The sequence below is a fragment of the Trachinotus anak genome, unplaced genomic scaffold (assembly GCF_046630095.1).
Source record: "Trachinotus anak isolate AG129_WGS33_773 ecotype Australia unplaced genomic scaffold, CSIRO_AGI_Tana_v1 ptg000004l, whole genome shotgun sequence".
In the NCBI taxonomy this organism is placed as follows: Eukaryota; Metazoa; Chordata; class Actinopteri; order Carangiformes; family Carangidae; genus Trachinotus; species Trachinotus anak.
The window spans coordinates 25,684,768-25,700,125 of record NW_027273855.1 but is presented as its reverse complement, the minus strand read 5'-3'; the positions used below and the strand labels follow the sequence as shown (position 1 = coordinate 25,700,125).

At 41.5% G+C, this 15,358-nt stretch overlaps 1 protein-coding gene across 1 annotated transcript in view; it reads left to right on the top strand.

Moving 5' to 3' along the window:
- Nucleotides 1–4,740: 4,740 nt before the first annotated feature.
- Nucleotides 4,741–15,358, top strand: part of xkr7b (XK, Kell blood group complex subunit-related family, member 7b) — a 69,659-nt gene continuing 59,041 nt past the window's right edge. Inside the window, exon 1 of the mRNA XM_071477478.1 lies at nucleotides 4,741–5,348. Within this exon, the coding sequence (XP_071333579.1) occupies nucleotides 4,741–5,348 (608 nt within the window). The remainder of the gene's footprint in view (nucleotides 5,349–15,358) is intronic.

The following is a 15,358-nucleotide window of genomic DNA, read 5'->3' as shown; positions in this document are numbered from 1 at the left end:
TGGAATTTGAAACAGCCCCAAACTAATGTGATGAAATATATAACATAAATGTTTAAATTTTAAATGAGAACAGCTTTAAAAAATGCATCAGTCTACTATTCAATGCCTACATGGCTCCTCAAGGCTGTAAGCACTGTGGTAGCTTAGCCTCGGTTGTATTTGTTGAATGCAAACGAAACAAAAAGTGTTTAACCTTTGTTCAAATGCTTTTTTTTTTAAACCATCCCACATCATACTGTTGCAGATACTTGCTCATCATCGAACGAGAAAAGAAAGTCCTAAAACTCTGTTTCAGCTTTTTAGAAAAAGCCACAAAATTCATTATCAGTGAAGTGGATTAATGATCCAGCTGTTACTAATAAACTCAGTTTACCACTTTCTAATGAATCACTGCACTGATTGTGTCTGTCTGGTTATTATACTGTAGGTTTTGGGCAGAATAAAACTGTCCTCTGTCCATAAATGCTCTGTACAAAGCCTGGTAACAGAGGCACTTATTTTACACATGTAATACTGTGAGTGTTTTTCACAATTTGCATCCTTAACTTAACAATTAATATACCCATATACATATAATACAAATATACACGTGTTGCATCTTCATCTGATGCAGCTGGTCACCAAGTCGAGCAGCAGTGTCCAGTGATTTTCCCAAAGTAAATTTTGATTAAAGCAGCTTTGATAATGTAGGTGCATAGAAAATTAATCATATATATATATATATATATATATATATATATATATATATATATATAAGATTCATTTCTATGTGTGTGTGTGTATATATATATATAATTTTTTTTGGGGTGGGGGTAATTTCATTTATTGCACAAGGAATTTGAACCACTAAAGCACAATATCAACTAAGGCTCATTTTGTGACCCTGTCTTGTAGAAGGGCCCTGTGCTCACATGGGTCATATTCCTAAATAAAGTGGTGTCTACTCAATTTACCACAACAGGGGCCCAACAGCAATTTTTTTGCACAGCGGACCCCTGACAGATTAATCCAGTCGTGTCATGAGATCGAGCTCAGGGCCCATCGCAGTTAAGGTTTTACTGTGGTTGAACTTTCTTGTAGGTTCTGTTGGAACTGTTGCCCTGGTAACAACCGTATTTGTACGTATTATACATACTTTATTTCAGTAATGACAGTTTTTTATTTCAACATCCCTTCACACTGTAGAACTATTCGTTTTGTAACATGAAGGTAAACTGTATGGATCCAGAAACACTTCTACATTTTTAGCCAGAGCGGATCAGCTGGGAACTGACCCCCCTGACCAGGACTGGGATCGTTTCTTGCTCCAAGAACTAAACTGCTACAAACTTCTACATTTTACTTCCACGGCTGTTAGGGCTTAATGAGAAACTTAGCATGGTGAGAATGTGGCAGAATTTTCTCTTCACTGCAGAACCTCGGCTGTGTTTTTCTTTAGTGTGCCAGAGTCGGAGCCGTGATCATGGAGGATTCCTAATTAGCTCCCCTTAGTCTTAAACTCATAATGGGCATCATTTATCAAAAAAAATATCCAGACAAATCTGTGTATCCGTAATATATGTCGTGAAACAAAACCAAAACACTTCCGGCTTTGACTTATACAGCAATGAGCCGTTAAAAACAAAAAATCTGGGAGTGTGAGACTTTGTTTAGGAAATATATTTGTCTCTCTTGATCAGACCATTTAAATGTCTGAATCATGTGGGTGTGTGGGCTTTATCAGTAGCTGCTGCCCAAGGAGAAGCTTGTTTGTATAAAATAGAAGCAACTCACAGAACCATCTTCAAAATAGCAGGTTTGTTCAGGTTTGCTCCTGATTCTGAGACCACAAGCCCATATAGTGTAACATCTGTATAACCACAGAGATGAGGACTCAAAAGCACGACAGGACTCAGCGGTAAAAGTCTTTACTCACCAAAGTGTTCGGTACACAAGGCAATCGATCAATCTGGCAAACAAATTCGACAGGAAACAAGCCTGAACTCAGTCAGGAAAACACACTCGAATCATTAAACAAGTAAAAGTGAAACACAAAGACATAAAAACATAGAGAATAATGCTGGAAAGCTTGACTCAAAGGACAAAGACAGACTCACACGGGGGAAGGGACACACTGAAACTAAATACTCTGAGGAGGGAACACACTGAGAAAAACTAACAATACAATGGCAGGAAGTGAAGGATCTGAAATGGGAGGAAATGCAAAGTAAAACAGGAAATGATGCATACTAGAAAATAAGGAAAACATAATCTAAGACAAACCGGCATTCAGACCGTCAGGGTCATAGCATGCAAAACAGTTGCTTGGCAACTTGATGAACATCAGTCAGTAATTTAAAAGATTTAATGTGGCTAACCTAAACCCTACCTCTGGTCAGTCAGCGCAGAGATACCTGTTGATGTGTCTGTTTGCTTCACGGGCTCAAGCGTCCTGAGCAAACCTGCTAGCTGTCTGTTTCATCGACATCACAGTGCCCACAAACCTCAACAGCAGCACTGGCAGAGCAGCCAGAGTGGATTTTGTGCTCCCTTTTGGTCTCAGCCTTTAGTCAGAGCTGGACACAACATACAGTACTTAACCCTTGAATTAATGATGCAGTAAATCCACAATAAGATTTTTCTGCAGTTTCAAAGTCAGTCCTTGTATAACGTTTTCCTGATAACGTTGGACAGGATTTTCAGAGTCAGGAAGTTTCTGTAACAGACGCTCTTGTCTTCTTTCCAAGGTCTATATGGGCTCGTCATGGAGCTTCACCCATCAGCCAAATCATGTTAGTCTCCACATCAGGGCCAGACAGAGCCAGGCCCCTAAAAAAAAAACAACTGCAGATGTGATTGCTGTTGCGGTGGTTTGTGAGTGGAGCGATAGCTTCAGATTAACAAACTAGGCTTTATATCTTGTTCCACAGACATTTTGGATTGACCCCGGCTCAGATAAGCCCCACTCAGCCCCGATGTGGAAACACGGCGGCTGATTAGTTTATTGAGGGCAGTGAAGCGTGGAGCGGTAATTCACCAAAGAGTTTTATTGCTTATTCTGTTTAGAGTTTATGGGATCTTTTCAATTAGTATGGTCACTGCTGCAAACAGACCAGTTGCTCTGTGTCTTGTCAGCTTTATGCATCACTGCCTCGTTACAATCAGACAAATGCACTTTAACGGCCCTGCTACTAAAACAGAGGTGGCCTGTGAGGTTAGAGAGCTGCTGGTCTGAGACTAGCCGAGGAAAAGGAGAAAATACTGAGCAATAAATCCTCCTCTTTAACAAATGATACTGACTCTTAAAAGAGACATCTTGTAATATTCTATTCTTTCCTTATTGTGTGCAAATCCCATAAAAAGACCAAAACAGAGAATTACGTTATCCTGGTAACAAGTATTATCTGTGTATTTAAAGCCTGATACATCTTGTTCCACACACAGCTCACACCACATCAGTGAACCTCACTGATGCTCTGGCTGACATGTTCCTTCATTACCATGAACACACACACTGTAGTTTTAACTTTCACTCAATCCCACACACCTCGGTGCCAAAAATTCTCATTTCTACAACAAATGTGTAATAATCCACCAGTGAAAATTGTTCCCAACAAATGCTCTATTTCCCTCAGGTTTGATGTTTTAATTTTCAAACGTCCGGGGTTAGCCTCAAACAGAAAAGCTGCAAGACTTCCGCATTTCAAGCAAGCAGAGTTTCAGAGGCAAAAAATATGGCAAAAACATTTTAGTCTATTTATTTTGTCTGATTTGTTCAAAATGCAGCGTTTACTTTGACCCATATCTCCAGGACACCTTTACCCTGAAGAGAAATCCTGGTTTCATGGTTTTACAGTTCATAAATTAAGCTTCAAATTGCAGATGTGTTGTTCATTTTGGTAAACTAAAGAGATGTCCTTTAAATTAACAGAACTATACTGCCAATAACTGGACAACCAATAAAGACCTACGTTGTCTCCCTCAGCTCGAATTTTCTGATACAGGCCAAAATCCTCCAGATCATTTGCAATTAATTAATTTATTTTAAACTTTTGCACTTTTGAAATACTGTAGGCTACTCTTGGAATTCATGTCAGATCATCAAAGACTAGTAAAAATGTTATTTGCATGGTACCCTGTGGTTGTGAGGACGCCTATAAATCCTGTGCTAACTATCTCTTTCTGTGTTCTTCACTAAACTCCATCACTGTGAGCTACTTCCTTTAAGACTGTTGAATGCATTTTCTCTGAATCTCACAGGTTATGTTTCTGAGTTAGTCCACAGCACATTTGAACATTCATTTGACTGATTTATTGTGCAGAACCAGCGCAGAAAACACCGGTTCACCGGTTTAAAGCATTCACAGTGAAATGATGGGTCCCATATAAAACCACTATAATGTGAGTTTAACAACAGTCCTGTTATGTGCAGCGGAGAGCAGCGACTGCGGGGACAGGATAATGTAACTGGAATAAATCCAGTGATAGGATCTAAAACATAAAAGCCCTGCAGGTCACAGTTGTTTGATTTTTCTGTCTGCACGCTGAATGTCCTGGAAACATTGCGCTGGTGTCATGGTGTTAAAAGCGCTGTTAGTAATGATGCCTCACAATTAATTGGCTGATGATGAGGCTAGTTATGATGTAATCTCTCTCACTCTCTCTCTCCTGCACACGGCCAGCCCCCTCCCTTCTCTCTCTCTCCCTCTCTCTCCCGTTTCCCCACCTCTTTCTCTGTCTTTCTCTCCTATCCTAACCAACATGGCCGCTAAGTCGGATGGAGCAGCGGTGTCTGTGGAAGATGACAACACGCCCAGGAGCCTCTCGGAGCCGGGGAACCCCGCCGCCCGGCCCCGCTGCAGCGCCGCCGGCGGGAAACCCTACACCCTGCTGGACTGCTGCTGGGTGCTCTGCGCCCTGCTCGTCTTTTTCTCCGACGGCGCGACCGACCTGTGGCTGGCCGCCGACTACTACCTGAGAGGCGACTACTGGTGGTTCGGCTTGACGCTCGTCTTCGTCGTGGTGCCCTCCGCCGTCGTCCAGGTATTGAGTTTCAGGTGGTTCGTGTATGACTACTCGGATCTGAGCGGCGGGGACGGAGCGGCGAGTGGCAGCGGAACCGGCGCGGGAGCGGCAGGAGCGGCAGCCGGAGCAGCCAAGGCGGGCGACAACACTTTAAGCACCAAGGACAGCGACCAGCGCGGTGGGAGCGCGGCGGCGGGGAACGCCGCGAATGTTACCCCGGTTTACACGTCTTCTGCCCCGCCTGCGACGGCAGTTAGAGTCGGTCCCCCCCGAAGATGCTGCACCGTCTGCATGTGGGTCTTTCAAACCGTGCTCCATGTCCTGCAGCTGGGGCAAGTCTGGAGGTAAGATCGCTGGGGTGGCGTGGGGAACAAGAGGGGTGTGCTTGCGTGCATGAGAGCGTGTGTGCATACGTGCTGGTGTGTGTTTGACAGCCTATGTGCACATGTGAGCATTACAGTCCCAGGTCGTGTGTGCAGGTGCTCTCTGCATGTGTCTGCGTGTGCGTGCGTCTGTGTCCGTTCATGTGCATGTGTGCCCCCCCCCCCCCCCGAAATACTGCCTTTCCTCTACATTGACAGGTGACAGGGATGTGCAGAAATCCACCGGGGAAGACAGAGGCTCTTTGCCTAAAAGCTGAATTTCTGGTGTTCACTCTCTCACAACAGTTGTAACAGTAATAGTAAAAATATGAATTACTTACCCAGGAGCCTTTTTATTCATCTGCCCCTCTTGTCCTGGCGGTGACAGAATCTGGACGGGTGCATACAGTCACTGAGCTCCAACATGCAGTTTCTTTCCCTGATGCCTCTGTCATGGTCCTGATATGTTGACAGGAATATTATCAAAGCTGTGTGGGTCAGACCCCGCTGCTCCTCTCCTCTGGCTGCCTGTCATGTTAGTGATCTTGAAACTGAACCTTTTTTTTCCTCCCCTCCACACTCTAGTCTAGTTTTGGGTGAGCTCAGCCAGACGGATAAAATGTAAAACGAGAGGATGCACGGGCAAAATCTTCCATCCATAACACATCCAAGCTAATGTCCTATCCCATGCTTTGAACTGTGTGTAGATGTGAGGCTTGCTTTGATTAAAATTCTCCCAGAACCACACTCACTCCATGTGAGACGAGGTGTTGACTTGAATATGAAAGTTTCACAGCAGCAGCTCAGCCTCTAGAATTTAATAATTTTTCAAACATTGTGAAGCATGATTAACGTCTTGATTCCTCAGGGTCGCACATCATCAAGTTGGCAGTTCATCACAAATGAGACACAGCATAAATTTGATGAAACCACAGTCTACATTAACTCTACGTCTCAATGAAAATCACACAAGAGAAGTTCTTTAAGAAGCATTTCAATAGAATGACAGATGTAGGAAATACATATGTAGATGTCCGTAAACACAAGGTACAAGTACTGTGATGCAGTGCCTTGGTTGTAGTACGATTGTTGTACAGTCCACTGAAGTCGTGTCTGAGAAAAGCTGAAGTCTGAGGATTTGAGACTGATAGAAGTGTCAGGTGCTGTGTTTAAGCAGAATTTGGTGGTGCTTTTACTTAAGTCTTTCTGTTTTTGGCTGCTTTAAACTCTACTGCTTGATATATTGGGCCATATATAATGACACTTTTTACTCCACTACATTTATTTGTCAGCTATAGTTATGAGTTACTTTTCATATTAAGGTTTTACATTGAAAAATAAATGATAAGCATATACAATATATCACATTGTTATGGTGTAAATCAGCGTTCCTCAATCTCTTTTGCTTGTGACCTCTTACTAAAAAGGAGTGTCTAGTTGGGGCCCCTTGTCACATTTCAGATGTCCATGAGTTGTTAGCAGCTCCACCATTAAGACTGATGCTTTCATTTCAATAGCTGTTCCAGGCCCATTGAGGTGAAACCCTCCAATAATTCACGAGAAAATGGCAAAATGAATGTACATTTTACTTCTTTCCAACCCCATTAATCTTACAACCCTCAGATTTATCTTGTGACCCTTTGCAGGGACCCCAACCTTTCAGCTGGGAACAGCCAGGCTGTATTTAGACCTAGCTCCACCACAACCAGGTACAACAGTAAAAATGTGTTTACACACTGATGCAGCAGTAACAGTCTAATGATGCTCTACTACTCTACTTAGATATGCACAGTACCTATGAAATTATTGTATCTTTCATTACATTTCTGCACATAACTACACATCTAAAATAAGGATGTTTACATTCACGAGGCACCACAGAATATGAGCATTAACTGCACCAGTAATATTAAAGGATTGTGGCGACTGACAGCTGATTGACAGCAGACAAGCCTGTCGGCCTGTCAGCCAGTGATGCTGGGCAGGAAAACCAAAACAACCCACCGAAAAATGGAAAAGAAAAAAGTCAAATGGGTTTGGTCAAGACCAAAGACTGATACAGAGAGACCGGAGGCAGAAACAAGCAAGTCTGAGATTAGAGAAAAAATGTCTGGGAGTCGGACTCCAGCCTGAGATGGAGACTTGAGCAGCACTAATGCGGAGGCATTACAAACAGCAGTGTAACGTTCTGTGGTAACAGAGGAAACCTTTCAAAACACACACTCTGAAAACAGTTTTAAATTCATGTTCTGCCCTGCAGTGCCTGACAGAAAAATCTCTCAGATGTGATGTAATAAAAAACTTTTTTATTGAATATGATATTTCCCAGCGCCAGTAAGGCTGCCAGTTCAGCAAGAAGCTCTTTTCTTTCCCCACTTGTCGTGTTAATGTGGAAAGTCGTGTGTTTCTGCGTTGTGATTTATTTCATCTTTTAGGAAAACAGAGGAAGGTTTTAATCACCCGATAAGAACGTAGACGACGAGCTGCCTGTACCTTTTAACATGACTATTTGCTGGTTTAACTGTGAGGTCAAAGGCAGCAACTTTTGACTGCCCTGCTGAAGTGTCTTTGAGCAAGGCACCCCGGGCTGCAGGTGACATCTGACCTCACTGTCAAGGTGGAGGAAGACAGGAAATGACTGAGAATTAAATAAAGATTCACATTACATCAACTAATTCTGAAATAGAGCATGTGGGAATTCACACGTGAGTATAATTACATGCAGACTCAGTAATGAACTGCATTAATGAACAACAATAAGATGCTGAGAGCTGGAGAATGGAAATGAGTTGGTTTTAATGTGATAGTTGCTGCCGGGAGACTTGGACGGGGCCCAGTGTGAATCAGATTTGAGTCATCTGCAGCTGAGAATTCCCAGTTCAGATTTTTTTTTTTAACTCTCCCATGTGGATTCAATCCTCTAATAAATGTGAACAGTGATGTTTTCTTAATTCACATCTGAACCATGTGATTCGTTCTGCAAAATCCAGTCCTGAGGAATGACACCTGCACATGTGAAATCTCAAAGGTAGAACATTTTCAGCTCACGTCTCGTGTCAATCACCTGGCGATATTTGACATCATTTTGCATCGTAGCAGTTTGACAGAGCCGGTGCATGGAGGAGATGGTGAGACACAGTAATGGAGAGAAAGAAGAACAGCTGTAAGAGAAAAAGCTGACTACACTGGCAGGAGGGCACACACCTGAAATCGAGTAACACACACCTGAAAATAGCTGCACTGTGTTTTGCAGACCAGTAAATGACTGAAACATTTATTTGCAAAAACACACCGAAAATACAAGAGATGTGAGGCCTCTTGGATACCCTGTTGTGATTTGCAGAGACTTTTTTCACCAAAGCAACAACAGCTTTAGTAATAAGTTAAAAAATTTGCAATTTTTCCAAGTTCTCCTGAAGGCAGCTTCTTGTGTTTGTGTGAATAATAACTGTTCTCTGTTAGTACAGCAAAAATTTAAGTATGACGACATTTTTATGACGCCGTATAAAGTCTCACAGAAGAGGTTGGGTAGATGGTTGTGTGTGTGTGTGTGTGTGTGTGTGTGTGTGTGTTTGTGAATTCAGGAATTATTCAGACACAGATTTTTCATGTTTTGTTAAGTTGCAACCTCACGCTCAAATCTTTCCAGTTCATTTTTTCCCTCATCAATCACCACTCACTCTACATCCCATAATGACAAAGTGGAGACAGAAACTAATTTATTAAAGGAAAACTGAAGTAAAACATTGACAGAAGTTTTTACCCAGTACTTAGCTGCACCTCGGTGGAGAGACATTGTCAGAGATGTTCTCCAGAGATGTTCAGTGGGTTTCAAGTCAGGGCTCTGGCCACTGGAGGACTTTCACAGAGTTGTCCCTAAGCCACTCCTGCATTGTCTTGGCTTTGTGCTTAGGGTCAACGGTAAACCTTCAGCCCAGTCTGAAGACCTAAGCACTCTGTTCCGTCCAGTCTCCCTCTCCCTGCTGGTGAAAAACACCCCCACAGCACGACGCTACCACCACCATGCTTCACCACTGGGATGTTATTGGGCAGGGGATGAGCAGCGAGTGGTTTCCTCCAGACCTGACGCTTTGAATTCAAACGGTTCAATCTTGGTTTCATCAGACCAGAGAATCTTGTTTCCTCACAGTCTGAGAGTCCTTTAGGTTCTATCATGTGCAGAGGTGCATCATCAGGAGACCCAAATCGGAAAATGTTTGGGGGGCCCCAATGGTGGCCCCTCCTATTGGAACCTTTTACTATAACTATAAACTTCCTTAAACCTCCCATATGGACACTATTAAGTGCATTGCTTTTTTCCCTAAACCCCCTAAGTGTGGTCCCTGATGATATGAGCTGTAGCTAGCATCTACCTTCTGCCTGCATGTGAAGTGTTTGGAGAACATCTGCCAATTGTCTGCATGTGGGTGGTGGGGAGTCTTTGATGGGCTTCATCGCCTGGGACCCCCCCAGAATCTAGCATCACCACTGTTCATGTCTCATTCACATCCGGCCAATCTGCCATAAAGCCCAGATTGGTGTAGTGCTGCAGTGATGGTTTGTCCTTCTGGAAGTTTCTCCATCTCCACACATGATCTCTGGAGCTCGGCCAGAGTGAACATCGGGTTCCTCGCCACCTCTGTTACCAAGGCCCCTCCGCCCCCAATTGCTCAGTTGTGTGCCTTTCTATCACATCCAATGAATTCAATTTACCACAGGCCGACTCCAATCACTGTGTAGACACATCTCAAAGATTCCATCAGCAAACAGCCACTGAGCCACTTCTATTTTTTTGGTATTCAAATCACAGGATTAAGGAAAAATCCCTATTTTTGCTGACTTTTATCTTTCTCTGTCTTTATCTTACATTTCTCTGTCACTCATTAAAGGATAAATCCATGTAAATCAGTGTAAATACTGATAGGGAAGCAAGAACATAGTGGAGATTACAGTCTGTTTTACATGTTTTTTTTTCTGAATATTACTGATCCTTACAAGGTATTTTCAGCATCAGTGTGGGAAGCTGAGGATTTTTTTATTGACCTAAAACATCAGGTTCATGTCAATCCCTCATTTTACCAAGATGTTTAACAAACCATGTGTGGAAAAGACACACAGACCAGTATTCACAGCTGCAGGAGCAGGGCAGGTCCCAGAATGCATTGCAGTGTGAAGACAGGTTAAGGTTTTAATCAAGGTCAACTCACCTTTTTCTCGACTGGAGAGTCTCGCTCTGCAGTTATATTTTTCTCCAGCTACATTTAAAATCCAAAGCTGAAAAGCAGCAAGGTCACATTTCTTTATCCTGGCAGTCATTGAAAGGCATTCTGGGGATTGTAGGGAATCTCTAACTGAAGCTGAAGCAGATAAAGCATTTTTAGAGAGCGTTGGTTAACTTATCTTGATCATAAACTAATGATAAACAATGTGTACAAGGATTAATTGATTTTTTTTTATTTTAAAACAATAAACTGACTACAACTCGTTAGTAATAGTGACCTTTATTAACCTTGACTTTTGGTTTATACCAATGAGTAAAGGTGCTAATTAGAACTGAGACATAACAGAAAGGTCATCACACAAATATAAATAAAACTGACTTGAGAACATCCATCCGTTAACCAATAAGTCACTTATTGAGATGTGTTTCTATAGAATCATATTTGTACTGTATTTGTACTGGCTTTCTAATATTTGACCAGATCTGAAAATTGGACTGTGCGTTTCTTTCCTCAGTTGAAAAGGAAACAAACAGCTTTATATTTATATTTGTTATATTTTATGTGACTCACTTTGTGAGATTTGAAACTCAAATCTTCATCACCTTGGATGACGAACTAGCTAAGTGGCTAAAATGTACTCAGTGTGAATCACTGCAACCGCAGTCAGTGATACTTACTCTGGTTTCCTTGTGTTCATATTTGAAAATGTTGAAAATTTTTACAAAATACAGGCTATTAGCAGCTCTTCTCCAGCAATACTGGAATTAGGGATGAGAATGACGGTCTGTTGGTCAGTCCACCGTTTAGGTCCACTTGGTAAATCTTTCATCTCGACCTATCATCAGATCAGAATTTGATTTTATGACCAAACTAATGACCTCCCATTAGCATCAGCTGTACTTTGTACTCAGTGCTAATTAGCAAATGTTAACACACTATAGCTGTGTCCCAATTCAGGGGCTCATCCCTCAAAGGCTGCGATCATGGCGCGATTAGGCTGTCCCATTTCGAAGGCTCCTTCAAAAGCAGCTGATAAATGCAGTCTTATTTTCCTGGGCAACGAAGGATCCAACAGGTGGATCATTCACCTATCCCAAGATTCATTGCACGCTGGTAATGAAAGCAGTCAAAACTGACAGAGAGTCTGAGGATTACACTTTTTTATATTAAGTGTTGGGTCTCAGCTCAGCTAAGGGTACAAATGTTAAAACCACAGGCCTTAAAACCGTTTGTTGCTAGGTGAAGGAAACCATGCTTTGCAACGCAACGGTGAGGACGGTCACGGCTGGTGATGAAAAGCGAAAATCCTCCATAGACCAGACTGTCTCATTCCAGCTCAGCCTTCACCGTCTATGACGACTACGAAGGATACAGCCCCTGAATTCAGATAGAACTTATGGCTCTGTTCGGAAGTGCCTACTAAGGTACTGCCTATTACAGTACTCAATGAGTATGCATTGCATACTCTGCATTGCATGATAGCATTATCATTGTGGGCATGTTAGCATCCACAGTTAGCATTTAGCTCAAAGCTCAGCTGTCTCTAAGTTCTGCAGCCACACAGAGCTACTAGCATGGCAACAGACTGTATTCTCATCACCTGATGTTATATTTGTTAGTTCGTTTTTTGGGTTTTTTTGGTTTTGTTTTTGTCTTACAGATTTGGCTCCTTTTCATTCATTTAATTAAGTCACATTTGCTTTTTTCTTATTTGACACCACATTTACTAAACTTTGTGGCTTTTATAAAGAGTAACCACATCAGACTTTCTTCTTCCTGTTTTTAAAAGTATGAAGGAATATCTTCACCTTTACTGACAAACAGACAGCCTGACAGCCAGGCAGATTCATGGAGAGGCGGACAGGCAGGTGGAGAGACCAACAAAGCGTCAATGGTCAGCCACGTTGCAGTTTTTAGGACAATCCAATTGGTTCCTGTCTGTGCCAGACCAGATCAATCAATCCCAGAGAGAAGTAATTGAATTGGTTCCAAATGGTCACTCAGCTCAGGTGGTCTGACTGTTAGCTGTGCCCGTCCGGACGCAGCTAATAATCAGCCCGAGTGGCTAACTGGCAGCCTCAGTGTAGCTCAATACGCTGAATCAGTCAAATCTGTGTCTGACTCTGTGTGTGTGTGTGTGTGTGTGTGTGTGTGTGTCCAAGGAGGGGTCACCTCGCTGTTCATTCACAAATGAAGTGACTCTCAGTGAATATTGCTCTTACTTTTCATTTTAATTACGAGGCCTGTCACTCAGAGACTCTTTAAATGGTGGCTGCCAGGGGTGACGAGTGATTGGAGGCGTGTCAATAAAAGGAAAAATGTTTGCAGGTCGTCCTGTCAGATCTTTTACCGTTACAATCTGTGGTCCTCTGTAGACTTGTAAAATATAACTTTGGCCTTTTTTCAGGCCTGGAACTTTGTTTCTGTCCTTTCATCATATAAACATGGGCAGATGAAGTGTTTTGGGGGCCAAAGCCAAACTACTATATCTATCCTCGTTTGTCTTAGCATCCGGCCTTTTCACAGAGCCCTGCACTGCTGATTCAGTGATGTGCTGCAAAGGTTTCCATGGCAAACTGAAGAATGCTCCAGTTTGTACCGGTTCTCAAATGATTGCTTCTACTTTGAGTTTTCATTGACCTTTAAGAGACACTGATGATTACTGTTATGATAATGACTACATACTGTATTCCAAACTCTGCACTAATTCTAAGCAGGTTTTGAGTCTGCAGTGTGTTCACATGGCAAAGGTTCAAAAATAAAATTTTAATTAAAATTTTAAAAAAGTAATTTTTAATTATTTTCTTTGTGTAATGCATTGTGCTGCTTGCAGCTGCAGAAATTAAAATGAATTTTGGATGGTGGTGAGGCAGCTCAAGTAAGATCTTAAAATAAAATACTAAAAAAAAAAAAAAAATTATTTTCAAAATGTAAAATTTAACAATAATAATAATATACATTTTTATAGCATCTTTCATACATAGAATGCAGCTCAGCTTTATACTGTATATAAGAAACATTTACAGTATTTTACACAAATAAATTGAAAGGTTGCCTTAATATACAATTAAACAGTTTACAATAATAGGAATAAAATTTGAATAAAAACTAAATAAAAAAAAAAGCTTCCAGTATGATTCAATAAAAGTGAGGATACGAAGATATGATAATTTAAAAGAAAAAAAGAAAAAAGTTCAGTCTAAAGATGTTTCTTAAAAGTATTTACAGAAGTTGAGAAGCGGTATATTGAGACAATATGTGTGTGTATAGAATTTAGAGATTGTCTTTTCTTAGAGCAAAGTGTGAGAGGTCAGAGATGACATCATAATGAGGGGGAGTGGTCTGATTGTTAATTACCTGTTGATGTGACACACCTGGGCAGAGCCGGAGAGAGGGAGGCTGGAAGTGGCTGCAGTTTGAGTGATGTTGAAGCAATAATCACAAGGCAGCAGCTTTTTTTTTTTTTTGGTATTTGATTTGGACAATGTGGAACTCTTCGGTTTTTCATCTTGTACCACTAAAGAAAACATGAACTGTCTGCAGCAAGGGAGGAGAAGAGAGTGTTGGTCCAAAGTCAGGAGACAGTGCAGATGCAGCAGGGAAAGGCTCTCAGGTTCTGGGAACTGCAGCTGGAAGGTAGGATTCATCAAATCTGAACACAGTTTTGTCACATTCAAGTCACAAAAGTGTGCTGCTCTTTTTGCAGAATATTAGCCATAGTTTAAATCTGGTTTGGACATTTATTTTCAATTCACCCTGCTCTCAGTAGAATGTTTTCAAACTTTTCATGTTTCAAAAACATGTACAGACTTTATAAACAGTTAATACCAAACCTCGACCTTTCCCTTGATTTTCAACATGTGAAACTGTTAAAGCTGGAATTTCAGAGAATTTCCAAGGCTCTTTTCCACTCCTGAAAGATGGCAACAGGAGAAAGTGATGTCTGCTTCTATGTCTGGTTGAAGGTTTTCTTGGAGATCATGAAAAGTTTAGTACAACCTTAGATGATCAGGGGGTAAATAGTAAACAGCAGCTGCTCCATTTCTGCTGGGAGAGAGAGACAGTGATGATGATGAGACAAACAGTAGATTATCAATTGCATTTAACCCTGTGATACCATAAACAACCTGCCTCGGCTGCAGAATGTCTGACTCACTCTGGGTTTTCTTGGTAAAGTCATCTGCTGTGACAGGATTGGAGAGGTTTCTTTAAAGTTTCTCTGCATGTTTTTTTTTTTTTTTTTTCTTTTTTTTTTTTTGCCCTTAAGGTATTATCCTGCAGCATCCAATGGCCTGCAGGGACAAGAGAGAGATTCATGAAAGTCATACAGAAACACACACGCACACGCACGCACACAGTTTAATAGACTTGTGCAAAGGCATGTGGTAAATCAAAGGTCCCTCTCACAGATATTTCTTTTTGTCTCTGCAGTTGGTGCATTCCCCAAATTTTTCAGAACCTTTGTTAGAGCGACAACTGAACATTTTTAAATATGATCTTTCACCCAAATACTGATTCTGGATTCACCAGTCAGTCTGAAATAGAATAAAAATGAAACTGTCTACCTACCGACACAAACTGTTTAAGGCTCCCTCTCTAACAGTTTTTCAGTTTTTTGTTTTTTGTTTTTTTTTGTTAAGATGGAAAATCTAAAATTCTGCCCATTGGAGGCTCCAGCAAACTGAAGTTAAACAACATTCACAAGACATATGTTAATACATCATCAGATTGAAGTCAGTACACGTTTCCAAAACACATCAACCACACAAG